General features: G+C 48.0%; 1 protein-coding gene across 1 annotated transcript in view; it reads left to right on the top strand.

Moving 5' to 3' along the window:
* The first annotated feature begins 661 nt into the window (after positions 1-661).
* The window catches only part of LOC115403494 (glycophorin-C-like), a 21044-nt gene continuing 7105 nt past the window's right edge, over positions 662-14600 (top strand). The window contains exons 1-2 of the mRNA XM_030112396.1: positions 662-797; positions 3149-3364. Coding sequence (XP_029968256.1) covers positions 3292-3364 — 73 coding nt within the window. The 5' untranslated portion in view covers positions 662-797; positions 3149-3291. The remainder of the gene's footprint in view (positions 798-3148; positions 3365-14600) is intronic.

Raw genomic sequence — 14600 nt, 5'->3', positions numbered from 1 at the left:
GCAGAGGAGTCCACAGGGGCGGAGCTGAAGGCGGGTCGGGTCATGAGCCAAGTCCAGAAATCCAGGAGGGCAAAAACCCACCGGAGCACAGCGGGAGCAGTGAGGAGACACAGCTGAACCTCAGCCAGAAGCACAGAGGGAGGATAGAGAGGAATGACAAGACGCAAACGAGATGTAGACTCAAAATAAAACAGGAAGTGGGAGGGGCCATTGGATTGACTCTGTAGCGCCCACATGTGGCGCACATTCCTCAGGATACGGAGTTTATAGAAGTCAAAATGTGGTTTGTCTTTTAAAGAAATGAAGAAAACAAGATTTTTCTTTGAGTGAAGAATGAACTGATTTACTCAGGAGTGATTGTTGACGCCAGTGTGGCAGATTACAGTGCTGTGATAAATACTACAATCCGTCTTGTGTTTACAGTGTGTTTCCTCCACCGCCGCTGAAAACAAGAGATCCAGTCCACAGAAATGAGAGGTTAAACACGCCTCATGTGACCTACACGCGCACACACATTGTGAACGGTGTGTACCGAGTGTGTGTCGTGCTGCAGGAGTCAGGCCTGCAGATCCCTGACAGATAACCCGGAGTGAAACCCGGCCCCGGCGACAGCTGCGGGTTATTTCCACGGCGCGGGGCGGAGCTGCTGCTGCCGGCCGGACGACGGGCAGCCGGCAGATCCTCTGCACGCGCCGCAGTTAACTGGGCGGAGATCAGCTTTCTCACCAAGTGTGTGTGTTTGCAGTGAGGAGACTGATGGACACTTGTTGCCACACAGCGCAGCTCTGCCGCCGGCGGTGAGTTCCTCTTCGTTGTGATTAACCGTGTGCCGGGCGGCTGACTGTCTTTTTATAACGCCGCCGCATTGAGTCTCTGCGGGGAGAAGTCCTGCACCGGGTTTATCTCTCTGAAAAACTTTTCATATTCAAATAAGTGGAGCTGGAACAGCGTGTACAAACACACTGCCTCTTCAAGCAACAATTTACATATTCATACAGGTTAGAAAACACATACATCGTTAAATCTGAAATGTCTTCATGTGAGAGGATCCGTTCATCGGTCTTGTTATCAGGAGAGCTTTTGCATCTCTTTACCTCACATGGCCGCAGAGGTTCTGCTATCATTACTTGACAAAACAACACTGCTGCATTTGCAGGATTGCTTGCAAACAGAATGGAGACAGTCTGCCTGGTAATAACCCGCCGGAGGAGCAAATCCAATTTACCTGCCTTCTGGAAGTAGACTGAGACAAGCGGAGCCCTGCCTCCGGTAAACAGTCACTGTGACAAAACATCCATTCCTTCCTGCTGGATGAATGCGCTAACGGCCAATCTGGACCTGCACCAGGATGGAGTGGAGGAACTCGGTTTACCCAGCTCACCTCGTCTCACATGTGAATATTCCACTCTCCAACGAAAGCAGTTTTCAACCTGTGTTTATGATGTAAAATGTATTAAAACTAAAAATGTGAAACATCCATATTCTCAGCTGCTCTGAAGACATTCTTGAAAATCAATTTGAAGCTGAATATTTGCTTTAGTAATCCAGCTGTTTGAAGGCATTTTGAGCCCCGATGTTTAAATGAAACACACTGAAGTTATCTGGAACCTCTTGAACTCTTCTCATACTGTATATATAGAATGTCCTCATAGCTGGAGTGTTTGCTGCGGCGCTGCAGTGATTCGCGCTCGTGTCTCACTGCAAGAAGGGTTCAGCAAAACGATTCATATTAATTGGCATCCCTAAATCTCCCCTAGGTGTGAATGTGAGCGTGCATGGCTGTCTGTCCCTGTTGGCCTGCGCCTGTCCAGGGTGGACTCCGCCCCCTCGCCCATATGTAGCCGGGATTGGCTACAGCCAGTGTTGAATTGTGTTACTGTTTTCTAAGAGACCATTTCAATTCATCAATGGACTTTCTTTCTTTCTTTCTTTCTTTCTTTCTTTCTTTCTTTCTTGACTGTGGGATCAATGAGTTGAAGCTGAATATTACGTTGAGTAAATAAACTGCTGCTGGGACCAATTACTGTGTAATTGGAAGGAGTTTTCTGTTGGAGGCGGTGAGGTATTGCCAGCCAATTACATCAACACGACGCTCAATACCCAGCAAAGCCAACAGATGCAGCAGCTGGTAAAAACAAATCTGAGGATGGAGTCTGCACAAATCAGCCCGGCCGAGGTTCACGCCGCTTCGCAGCAGCCTCATGAACGGAGGGAGGGAGGGGGTGAGGTGAGGGCGGGGCGGGGATTCAGGAGGGGGCGCTCCGTCCCCTCCCCTCCCCTCCAGCCAGGATTAGTGGGGTGGAGAAGTTTTGGTGGCAGAAGATGAAAGGAGCTGCAGTGATAAAGTCATGTTAGTGAGAAGGATCCATCGGGGCGGTTTGAAATGAAGAGAATTTCCAGGAGGAGGACGGTGGGACGGAGACATTCTGAGAAACAACAGAGGATGTTTAAAACAATGGAGCTGAACAGCTGCAGCAGTTTACAGACTGATGACTCAAACTTCAGAGCTTCAGTATCGTCACCATGTTCAGGCTGGTTTGTGATGTTTGTGGAGCAGATACTGGCAGGTGACGCTTGATGTTAAATGTCGGATGTTCCTCAGTCTGGGCCAGACTGATGCTGCTGTTTCTCGATCTGGAGCGAAACACTGACACGAGAGAGCAGGTCGTCACTGTAGAACAGAGTTTATTCACAGAGAGTTGAATACATTCTGAGTCGAGTTTTATACATTTACTGATCTCCTGATTTCTTCATCCTCTTTTATGGTAAGTTTCAGACCATTTCTGAGTTCCTGTGGTGAGATGCTGATGGATGAATCTCCTGCAGTGAAGACTCTGGAACAATTTGGAAACGACTCTGTCATAAGCCTCTCCTGAAGTTTAAGGCTTTGATAAAGGGTCAGCCCTGGGCTTTAGCGCCCAATGAGGCCGCCTTGGGCGCCGTGGACCGGGAGGGACGCTGAAGTGCCGTCCCAAATGATTTTTTTTTTTTTTTTGGACAGGTGCATAGTAATTGTCCTGCACCCTCTGGTTGGGACATGGATGAACAGTGAATTGAAAGTGTGGGACACGACGTGCGATGGTAACGTGACTCCACATTCTGTTTTTGGAGAATATCACCAAGATTTTTTTTTAAATCTTTCACACAGAAAACAACCAGACAGCTGCTAAAGCCTGTGAGGAAATCCCTCCCCCTGTCAGCCTCCGCCATCAAGAAGACCTGTCCCGGTCCCGTCCTGGTCCCCTCCTGGTCCCGTCCTGGTCCCGTCCCGGTCCCGTCCAGCACCCTGCCATGGACAACCTGTCCGTGGCCACGCCCTCCATTCAGAGTCCTGCTGAAACCACCACAAACGCTGTGCTGACGGGTGAGTGCCGCGCTGCTTCAGCCCTGGATGGCCACCTCTGCAGGAATTAATTTAAAATGTATTCGTGAGCGAGAGCAGATGAACAGGCTTTATTTTAATCACCAGAATATTTAATAGATCAACAACCTGTTGAACTGAGGCAGTCAGACAAATTCTAAAAAACACACATTAGACATCATTAATACTTAAATTTGTTATTTTAAGAAAATGAAATGTTTAAGTGTGCAGAACAAATGCAGTACTCAACATTTCAGAAGAGAGCTGTTTTACTTCTTCAAAAATCAACTTCAAACAGACTGAAAGCTGTTTTCACTTGAAGGCAGCGGCTGAACCCGAGTCTCTGCCTCTTCTCAACAAGAGGAAAACCTGACGGTGTGAAGGTTATAAAGGCCGACGGCATATGGAGAGGTGTCTGCACCGCACATCAACCCGGACTGCACGGGGTCCAGAGGGGCCGCAATACTGAGACTAAACCACAAAAAGACCATTTCCACAGATTAGAATATCGTTACTGGCCACCAGAACCAAAAGTCTGGAATGTAAAACCGTCTGGTTGTTCGTTTTGCTTCTGGTTCTGGAGCTGGTGTCTCTGTCAAAGGAATAATTCTCTGTGGTGAGGAGGAGGAAGAAGTATTTCAGAGCAATGAGTTCAATATGTAGGATCTTCTTATACTGAGGAGTCGGAGTGTTTTCAAAAAGTTCCTCTGTCAGTGGCTCTGAGCTCTGCGGTCACGTGAACAGACAGACGGAACGCCGGGGAAGTTTTTGCATCTTCTCTTGGAATGGCCTGAGGCCGTCTTCAGAGAGCGCTAGGTCAGTAGAGACGGCAGCAGCAGCAGCAGCTCTGCAGACGCTCCGTCCGGCTGGAAAAGACAGAATCTGAACTCCGGCGGGTCGGGCTCTGAAGAGCAGTTACCCTCCGTTCACCTGCGTCTCCAGGCGCTCCCTCTGAGCCCGACCCCGGCCGTCAGTCTCCGCGTGCAGCTGCCGCTTCCGCACGCGCTCGCTCAGATGACGGGGCGAGATGTGGCCGGCGTTGTGTGTGTGTGTGTGTGTGTGTGTGAGAGCAGTGTGGTGGGGCAGAAATCAATCAACTCTGGAGCAGCTGTGACGTAGCACACTGCTGGTGTGTGTGTGTGTGTGTGTGTGTGTGTGTGTGTGTGTGTGTGTGTGTGTGTGTGTGTGGGACAGCAGATGGTCGTTATAATGGAGATGGAGTAATCTTTTCAGAGGTAAACAGGTGGAATCGAGCCTGAGGCTGGAGCGAGAGCATCAGCAGGAACACAAGGCGTCTGTAGAAAATACAATAAAAAATGAACCTTTTATTCTGGTATTTTATAATTGCATAATGTGTTCTGCATCTATGAAGACGTTATTTGAAAGCAGTGTACAGTGCTGGGAAAGTAATATATTGCTTGCACTGGCCAGTGGTGTGTAACCACTGACTCTAATGTATTACTTGCAAGTAAATATATTACTTGTGTCGCACTTTCCACTGCAAGTGATATATTATTTTCCCGGCGCTGGTAATGTGCAATAGTAAATATGGCTTTAAAAGGAGGCAGTAGAACTGAAAGATTTATTTTAATAATACACATAAAGGTGGAGAATAGACTGATTTTTTTTTATAAACTCGGAGAAGAAAAGATGGAGCTCAGAAAACCAAACTGTTCTGCGTTCAGCATCACTTGTTGAATTACCTGTTACCTCTTCTAATTACCTTTCCATCTAATCTCTGACTGTCAAAAACATTTAAAAGACAGAGGAAACCCCACCCAACCCAACCCGCCCCTCCAATGACCCAAACAGGAGCCTCCACAGTGGAAGATACAGGAAGTTCACGTCTCGGTTTAGATATGTAATACTGACGACCCCAGAGCTGCTTCGTGATCGCTGATCCCCACCCAGAGGAAGTCTTCCTCATTCTTTTGCGAACACACACAGTGTGAGAAAAACAGGAGATAACGACACCCATTCATTCTGCAGCATAACTTCGCTCCTAATTACATGAAAAATACGAGGGAGAAGCAGAAGTAAATGGACCGCAGCGGTACAAATATCTGCTGTGGTTACATAAACGGCTCTGTCATTAGTGTTTCTCAGACATCCCCATCAGCGCGCCGGTGACACACTGCTGCCTGTTGCCAGGGCAACGGCAGGGATGTGAGTGGCTGTGGCGGCTGTGGAGTCGCCTCAGGAGCTCATTCACACGTTTGTTTTTATTTTGTTTTTTTTCTTTGTGCGTCGGAGAGTGTGACGACCCAAAATAAGCCACATGAGCCGAGTGTTTCAGGGAAATGTGAAACTCACAGGAAACAAAAAAAAAAAAGACGTTTGGAGAATGAGGGAGTCGGGAGTGAGGGACGAGCTGAGATGTGAGAGGATGAATTTCACCGCATCGGCCTCTTCCAGAGTGGTGTAGTCCTGGATTTAAAAAAAAAAAAAAAAAAAAAAAAAAAAACCTCCATAATCACACTAATGCAGCTTCTGTTCGATACGCTGGTTATGAGTTGTTGCTGCTGCTTCTTATTTATCGTTCAAAAAGTGTTAACAGCCAGACTACAGAGCATCTTCCTCACCCTTTCTGATACACACTCAGCCGGACCTGAAGAGTGGGCCTGTGTTTATTTTCCTGGGTGAGTTTTGTCACTTTGCATCCTTCAGTAAATCAATCCTTGAGTGGAGGCACAGCTGGAGCACAGGGTCTGTGGCGAATCCGGCAGGTGTGTTCCCATCTGTTCCCTCGTCTTCTCCTGGACATAAACACACATTTTGATCATATCAGGCAGTTCTCAGGCGGCGCTGCGTGTCGCAGCCGCACGCCGACGCTGAGGAATGAGCGGCGGGTGATTGGAAGGCGGGCCTCTTTCTGGAATTCTCTGGAAATCTGCGGAAGGCCAACATCCCTGAGTGATGGACGGTCTGTCAGGACGGCGGCTCAGCGTGGCTCATACACCGGTGGAGGAGGAGGTGTGTGTGAGTGTGTGTGTGTGTGAGAGCAGGGAGCAGGAGCAGGAGGAGGAGGAGGAGGAGTGGAGTACTTGTGAAGACGTATTAGGAAATCTGCAGGTAGGGAGGTTCTTAGGGCTTTAAGATAAACAGGCACCAGATACCATTTCTGCACATTTCGCTTCCCTGCAGATTTCCTAATACATCTTCACAAGTACTCCCCTCCTCCTCCTCCTCCTCCTCCTCCTCCTCCTCCTCCTCCTCCTCCTCCTCCTCTCATTGGCACATGAGGGAAAAAAGCCTTCCTCCAGAGCCTGCAGCACCAAAACTCGACACATCCTCTTCCAACTGTGCCGGCCCCGATGCTTTCTTCTTCCAGCACATTTCTTTTCCCCCATCCCTCTCTCTCTTTCTCTGTCTAACTGTCTCTCTCAGTGCATGCTGGGAGTGAGGAAGTGTGTTTTGGAAATGTTCACAAACAGCATAGTTTATCAGCATCGGAGCACTTCTGTTAGTTTCTGTCCTTTGGGTTTCCATGGTTACGCCTGGTCCCTGTCTGTGTGACGAGCTGCCTCAGGTCCGGCATGGCAGGAGCCGGAGAGTGAGCCACCTCTCAGCTGCAGCGTTCAGCAGGCTGGGCTGGCAGTGGCGTGGACGGTCGGACTCAGCAGTGTGAGGCTGGCGGTCAGGATGAGGGGGAAGGTGAACTCTGGTGGAGACGGGGAGCGTTGTGATGGACAGGTTCCCCCCTGCAGCTGGCCGGGTGGTCCTGATCAACGTCAGAAAAAGATAAGGGGCTCCTCTCTGTCACTCTCAGAAAATATGATGTGGTTTATGAACCTATTGAACCGGGGAACTCGTGGTTTTATTGTTTTATGACGGCTTATGATCCGTTTATGGTCCATTTACAATCCCTGTAACATCTTTGATGTTTAATGAGCTCATTTGACCTTTTTTAACCTCTTTGTTGTCTAGTTTTAAGGATCGGAACCTCAACAGGTGGTGAACAGGTGGTTAGGATGTGGTGGGGAGGTCAGAATGAGGTCATGGAGGTCAAGACGAGGTTCAGCTCTGGACTGGACTTGAGATGCAGACAGCGAAAAGACGGGAAGCATCAGTTATTCTCTCTCTCCAGAGAAGGTCGAACCTTGAGATCTCCTGGAAAGCAGGCAGCCGTTAACATATTCTCAAACCACCCAGTCACACAGGAGTGTTTCCTCTCAGAAAGTCCTTGTTAGAAGCTGTTCCATGTGAATTGTAATCCACTCCTCTCACTGCTGGCAGTCTGTGAGCCTCCTGCTCTGAAACTGTGGTGCATCCACCAGCTGAGTTCTTCACCCTTTTAACTGCAGTTTTTTTAGTTTTTTTTTTTTTTACTGAAAAGATTTTTATTATGGGAGCTGGTTCCAGAGAAAAAAAGGACAAAAACAAATGGCAGCTCCTAAACTTCCTCTCAGGAGAAGACAAGATGGTGAAATACGTGACACAGGGTGGAGGACAGAGAACAGAAGAGAAGTGTGGCGAGTCAACGTCTAATCCTGAACCCTGGCTTGAACACTGTCTAGAAAAACAAAATAGGACTAGAATCTTGATGCTTTTAAAGAGATTTGGTGTTTTAAGAACAGTCTGCGCTGTATTCAGAATAATGAACTAAATTGTACTCGTTTGATTTCAAAAGTCTGACACACGCTTTTCAGAAAACTGATATGAATGAAAGTGTTTATAAAAGTCTCTCCCTCTGCTCCCCAATCTCTGTCTCTCTCCTTCTCCCTCCCTTGCTCATGCTCTCTCTCTCGCCTGCTCTGTCTCTCTCTCTGCCTCCGCCCAGCCTCCCTCACTCATTGATTTTCCTCAGTCTCAGTGCTCTGTCCTCTCCACCTCCAGCCTCATCTCGTCCTGTCACTCTGAATTTCTCACCCTCACTTTTCCCTCGTCTGCCATCCACCTCATGACCTCTCCGTCTCCCCGCCGCCTCTCCAGACCGGGGAGCGACCGTGGCGCCATCACAACCTGTCATTAGAAGACCTGAATCGGAGCGATCGGGGCTTCGCTTCGCCTCCAGGCTGGGAGAGACGCAGCTCCTGCCGGAGGCTCAGCGACTCGCAGGGAAGACAAAGACAACTCAATTTGTATAATAAAGAATATTCCCGCTCCAGACAAGGCAGATGGTTATGAGGCCATTTGCGGCAGAGCAGAGCAGCAATTAGTCAGCAGGATTTCCATTAAGCGTCCACTCAGACGTGACCGTGGAGCGGCGGGGGCTGCAGGAGAGCCTCGCCCGAGTGGAGCGTTTGCCGTGATCAATACGCGTGTTCGTCCGTCGATGTCATGTCAGAATGTCAGGGAGGACTCCTGCTGCAAGCGGCGGAGGTGACGGAGGCCGTGCTTTCTGCTAAATGTCCATTAGATCCTGCTCCGGTAGCTCCACAGACACGGTTTGGCTTCCCTCTCGCCTCTGCAGGAAGGCTTTGGCCTGCAGACGTTCCAGAACCGTGAGTCCGAGGCTTAGTCCACGAAGTTAATGATGAACACAACAAATAATGTCTAAACATATTATCACGCTGTAAATAAATAGAAACAACCAAATCAGGCTGTGTCCGTAAACTAGTCATTACAGTGGCTTCCAGGACTTCAACAGTCAGAGCGTCCAATCACAGACAGAAGCAGCAGCGTACACACTCTTCAGAATTAGCATTTTAAAGTTGAAGTAATCTCAACAAAGGGTCAGAAGCACTGAATCATTACCATTTCTCTGACTGTTCGAGATAAACTCCCATAAATCCAGCCTGCTTTAATATAATTGTAGTTCAAAGAGGGTTTATCAGGTTCCTTTCTTGTCCTCGGTTCTTCGTTTGGTTTTAAACACAATCTACTGAGACGCCGACAAATTCGCCCTGCGAGAGATTTCACGAGTTTCCGTCTGAAATCCATTGGTCGAGGGAAAGAAAAGAAAGTGGATTGAGAGGAGAGTTGTGGCGCAGTGGTTGGTGCTCTGTCCGGACAGGGTGACGGGTTCAAATATCATCTGTGCTGATGATAAAATGCTCTCACAGTCAAACAGCGGGTATTTAAAGGTGCTGTAGACAGGATTTTGCTAGTCAATGCTAATTTTTCTGTGTTTTCTTTGGATTAAATGTTAGAGTATCCATTGATAATCCTTTAGGAGTGTAGCATAATTGCACTACCGCGAGGGCGCAGCATTTCCATCTGTCTCTGTTCTGAGCTGAAACGGAATCTCGACAGCTCCAGGTATCTTTGACCAATCAGAAGAGCCTCGAGGCTCTAACCTTGATTGGTCGAGGGGTGTTCATCGCACGTTCTTGTGGGAGGGGCTTAACTTGCGTAAGGGCGTGATGTCAGAGAAAACAGGACAGGATTGGCTGTGCTGGGTTTCAAATCGCCATCTTAGATGCTGAATCCTGCCTACAGCACCTTTAAAGCACTATCAAAAAATAAATGTATGATATGTTGTATATATAATTTATTTAAAATAAAATAAAGTTTTACCTCTTTTTTTCACTTTTATTTGTCTTTAAAATTGAGAACGGCTGACATCCAGTTGTGTTGTTTGGCTTTCTAGAATTGCTATTAGAAAGGGAATTAGTTAGAGATTTAAAACAGTTTCTGTGCACGAGGAACCACAACACAGCTCGCAGTGCGCTCAGCAGCCTCTGTTGTATACATGTGTACAATCAGATGGAATCCAGCACAACAGCAATCTGTTCAAGGCCGCCATTAGAAGCATAATGACCTTCAGTTGAAGCCGTTGTCGAGGCTGAATTAAGCCTCTGTTGAGTGGTTGTAGTTTTCTTTTGTGTTTCTGAAGCATTAACCGGAGCCCAGTCAGAAGAACGCATTAGCACTTTATTGTCAACTCAGTGCACGTCTGGAAGAAAGCATATTTTTGAATGCATCTTGTCGTTTTCTGATGAAGCTTTCATAGAAAAAAAATTACACGAGTGGAAAAAAAAAACAGTATTTGTCTGATTTCAAAAGCATTTACTGCTTTTACTACCAACCATGACATTCAGGCTGAGGTGTTAACCATGGATGGTCTGATATTACTTTAGTTCTTATAGCCACGCACTTGTGTCTCCAGACGATGAGGACAGATGGAGTCTGTCTTGTTGGTCGTGGCTGGTTGACACTCTGAGGGACGGACGGAGCTTCAGTCCTCGTCCTGATAGTCGTTGGGACGTTTAGAGGACGGACGGGGCTTCAGTCCTCGTCCTCTTGACAGCCTCTTGTTGTTCGTTGGTTTAAAATTAAACCGGCAAACAAAAACAGCCGGCTTGAGGCCACTTTGGTTATCAGTGCTAACACCAGCCCAGCTCCTGACAGCTTTCCTTTCCAATATGATATATTTTTCTCCTCCTTCTCCAACATAATAATAAACAGTGGAGCCCAGACAGCAGCGGGTCAGATCCAATTTCCCAGAGGTCACCTCAACTCTCAACACCTCAAAGCTCATTTCCAACTTGAATCAGTTACATCCCGACTGCAGCACACAGAGCCCAGAATATCAGCCAGCCTCCCAGGATTTATTCAAGTACTGGAGCAGACAAACAGCGGAGTCAAGCCCTGTTAGTCTGCGGACGGATTCTGCTGCCTGCAGACAGGATTTCTGTTTCTGATATCTGCTGCTCCTGGGATGATAAAACTACACTATCTACAGAAACACCAACACAACAGGTGTGTGTTTCACTCTAATTCACAGATGTGATTCTTATTACACGCTGGTCAGATACAACGCCACGACCATCCAGCCATACATCCAGCCTGTGGTCCATCCATCTCATACAGTTCAATTCATTTCAGCTTTATTTAAATAGCCTCAACACAGTAACTTCTAGGCACTATTACAGAGAAAAACCCATCAACTCTCCTCTCACCAGGTGGGGTGAGGGCCGACCACTTCACAGGTGTGACTCCTCCATCAGGGATATCGACCATTTAAGAATCTGGTTTCATTTTTTTCGGTTTCCAAAAAGGGGAAAAAGTTAAAACTGATTTGAAAAAGTTTTGCTGATGTGTCAGTGGCTTCACAGCTAAAGGTGTGTTTGTGACACATCTGTACGACTGCACGGGTTTGATGGTTTGTCTCTCGATCCCAGCGGGCTCGGGTGTGTTAAGGATTCTTCTGAAACAACGATTTCCTCCTGTGAGTCCTCACACCACCCGACAAAGTCTTGGTTACTGTCGCTGACTCATCAGCAGAACGGTGTTCTAAGAAAAGCGGAGCGTGTTACTGTCTCCCCTCCAAATGTTTAGCAGCAGGTGAACCAGTGAGAGCTTCAGCTCCGTTCCTCTCTGGGTTTCTCACTTGGCTTCTCTGTTACTTCAGTGGGTGGGGGCTGGAGGTGCAGGCGGACTGGAGATTGGGCGATGGCTTTCCTCCGACCGGGCCTCCGGTTCCAGGAGGAGCTCTGTCCACCTCGGCTTGAGGGCTCTGGACTCTGTCCTGGGTCTGGCAGCCTGCTCCTCCTGGCTGGAGGTGGGCTCCTGGACTGCTGGCTTGGCCCTCACTGCGCTGGTTTTACTGTGGCCCCCTTGGGTCCAGCTGGACATGTGGGTGGTTGGGAGGGGCCCGCTCGGCCCTGGCCACAGGGGGGTTGTTTTGGCTCCTCCCAACATCTAATTCCATTCGTACCCAGTAGGCAAACCACACACACACACACACATTTCGATCACCATGGTGTGACACTGCCCCCCTCGGCCCGAAACAGGTCACAACACTCAATACAATGCGATCTTAAACCATCAGGCAGGCAGGGCTGCTGATGGTCACTAAAACGCAAATAAAACGTCATCCATGATGATCAGTGATTCTCTGAGATCTAAAACAAGACGCGAAACCAGGGAGTTCTGGGAAAAAAAGAAAGTAGTATCTGACATCAGATGTTTTTTTTCACTTTAATGTTGCCTGGATGTCCTGTGTGTCACACACTTTAAACCCTGAAGCCAGAGTATCCCTGGTATGGATGGATGGATGGATGGATGGATGGACAGAGGACTTGATAGATGACATATATATGGATGGATAAATGATGGACGGACAGATGGATCGACGATGGATAGTTGGATGATAGATGAACAGAGTAGTTGTCTTCAACGAAAAACATCCCCACAAAACAATTAAAAATGAAAGGCTGTCTTACCGTTCAACAGCTTTTTGGAGCTGTAGCTGCTGTAACTGCCCCTGACACATTTGAAATCAAATAATGGAACTCGGTGATGATTGCAAGAAAATGTAAAATAAATTAAAGATTTCATGTCTCCATCACCCCCCGATAGAGTGTTCTTGTACAGGAGGAAAAATGAAGTGGGTGGGCACAGAGCGAAGACGGGGTATTTCTTTAGGAAGCATCTGGCTGAGAATTATTTGAAATTTTCAACATAAGGTGGACTGAGAAATGTCTTTTAGATGGTAGAAATGGGGTGGAAAAGCACTGCCTGAGCCGAGGGAAGTTTTTAAATACGCTCTCCATCCTTTGGAGTGTACATTCAGTCACACAGAGTACCTCAGTCATCTGTCAGGCCTGTGGAGAGTCGGCATTCAGAAGCTGCTTGAGTGTATTTATGTTTTCAAACCCATAAATCAACCCCGAGCACAAGTTGGGAATTGCAAAAGTGGCCAATTATTGCTACAAGCTGCTTGAACTCTTTAAGAAGTGATTCAGCGTGACGCCGGCAGCATGAGGGACCCTTCAGCTCGCAGTATTAAAGTTAATAATAAACATCTCCACACACTCGCACTGATAAGAACATGATGGTTATTGATGGTGTAAAGCTCCCACTGCATGTTTGGTGTGAAGCAGAGAAATTTAAAGCTGTTTTTGTCACGCCGTTCCCTCCGTCCTGCCATCCCTTCATCTTCACAGGCCCCGCAAATGGTCCAGTAGCAGTGAGATGACAGTTAAAAACTCCCCAAGAGCTCCCGCTCAGTCTGCGCCCACTGATAATGGTCTTCTGTTCAATCTTGGTGGGGTTGTTTTAATGATTCAGTCCCAGGACTGCAGCTCCAGCCCCGCCCTGTCGTGGATGTGTTTACTGAAAATATCCTATCAGTGTTTGTCAGCCACAGCGCTGCAGGATGAAAGTGGTTTGGCTTCCTCTTTCCGCTCAGAGACTCTCAGAAGCTCCTCTTTTTCTCTGGCTTAAGTTCAGATTAATGCTACTTCTGGGAATGCACTGAAAGCTGAGGGTGGCGCTCCCTCGGGGAGCGGGCGCTGCGTGGAGGGGCTGTGATGTGGCTCCTCCCGCCTGCTGCCGGGGCTCAGGCTGGGACTCCAGGCGGCGCTCTGAAGAGGCTTAATGGACCCTGTGGGAAGCTCAGCGGCGAGCGGAGGGGGGGACGCACGCGCCTGTGTTTAAAACGCTCGGACAGCGCAGATAAGGACTGACCTCCAGCTACTGATGCTTCTGAGGTGCAGGCCTCTTCTTTTTCCAGGGAAGGTTCACAACACTGCTTTGTTTATGAGGCATTTTGCATCTCCACACAGGCTAATGCTACGTTAGCACTGAGGAGGCTGATCCTCAGATCCTGGTTCAGTCAGAGGACGTCGTCATTGACTTCAAGCACTTATCTAAAACTATTTAAATCCACTTCCCCTGTGTTATTCTTAGAATTCAGATACCTGGAGATTGTGTCCTTGTCATCTGGAGGCACTGCATTCTGCTCAGGTCCAGGGAAGAAACACAATATGATGAGATAAAAATATAATGTGATGAGAGTGAAGACTGTGTGATGAGGGAAGTATTTGTTAAGAGTTAAGCAGCTTAAGAGAAAATATTCAAGGATCACGCTAATTTAACTTGGATAGTTGTTTGGCAGCCGATCAGGAGAGTGTGCTGGCAGCTGTTTCTGCAGAGTGACGGAGCTTTTTGGGGATTGATCAGCCTACAGTGCAGCGCAGCAGGAGCTGGACCGACGCGTCGAGGAGGCAAAACGCAGACGGAACTGGAACACGGGGAAAGTTTTCAAGGCACCGACTGAATGCAGTCAGTAAGAGAACCTGCCTGAGGCCTGACAGCAGTTCTTCACCCGGTTTGAGGGCCAGGTGGAAGGAGAAGCTGCTTCTTACTGCCACCGAACTATGGAGAATAGGGGAGGACAACGCAGGAGAAAAAACACAAACAAAGTAGAAATGAAATGGAGTGTCAGGTGAAGTGGTGAAGTAATGTTCTGACCGGCAGGAGGAGGTGGTACCAACCTTTTAGACCTATTCCTTCAACAGCATTCTGTCCTAAGAATGAGAACTTTGCTGTGTTTGAAGGACGACCAGCT

The sequence above is a fragment of the Salarias fasciatus genome, chromosome 16 (assembly GCF_902148845.1).
Source record: "Salarias fasciatus chromosome 16, fSalaFa1.1, whole genome shotgun sequence".
Taxonomy (NCBI): domain Eukaryota; kingdom Metazoa; phylum Chordata; class Actinopteri; order Blenniiformes; family Blenniidae; genus Salarias; species Salarias fasciatus.
This window is presented reverse-complemented; position numbering and strand designations above follow the sequence as displayed.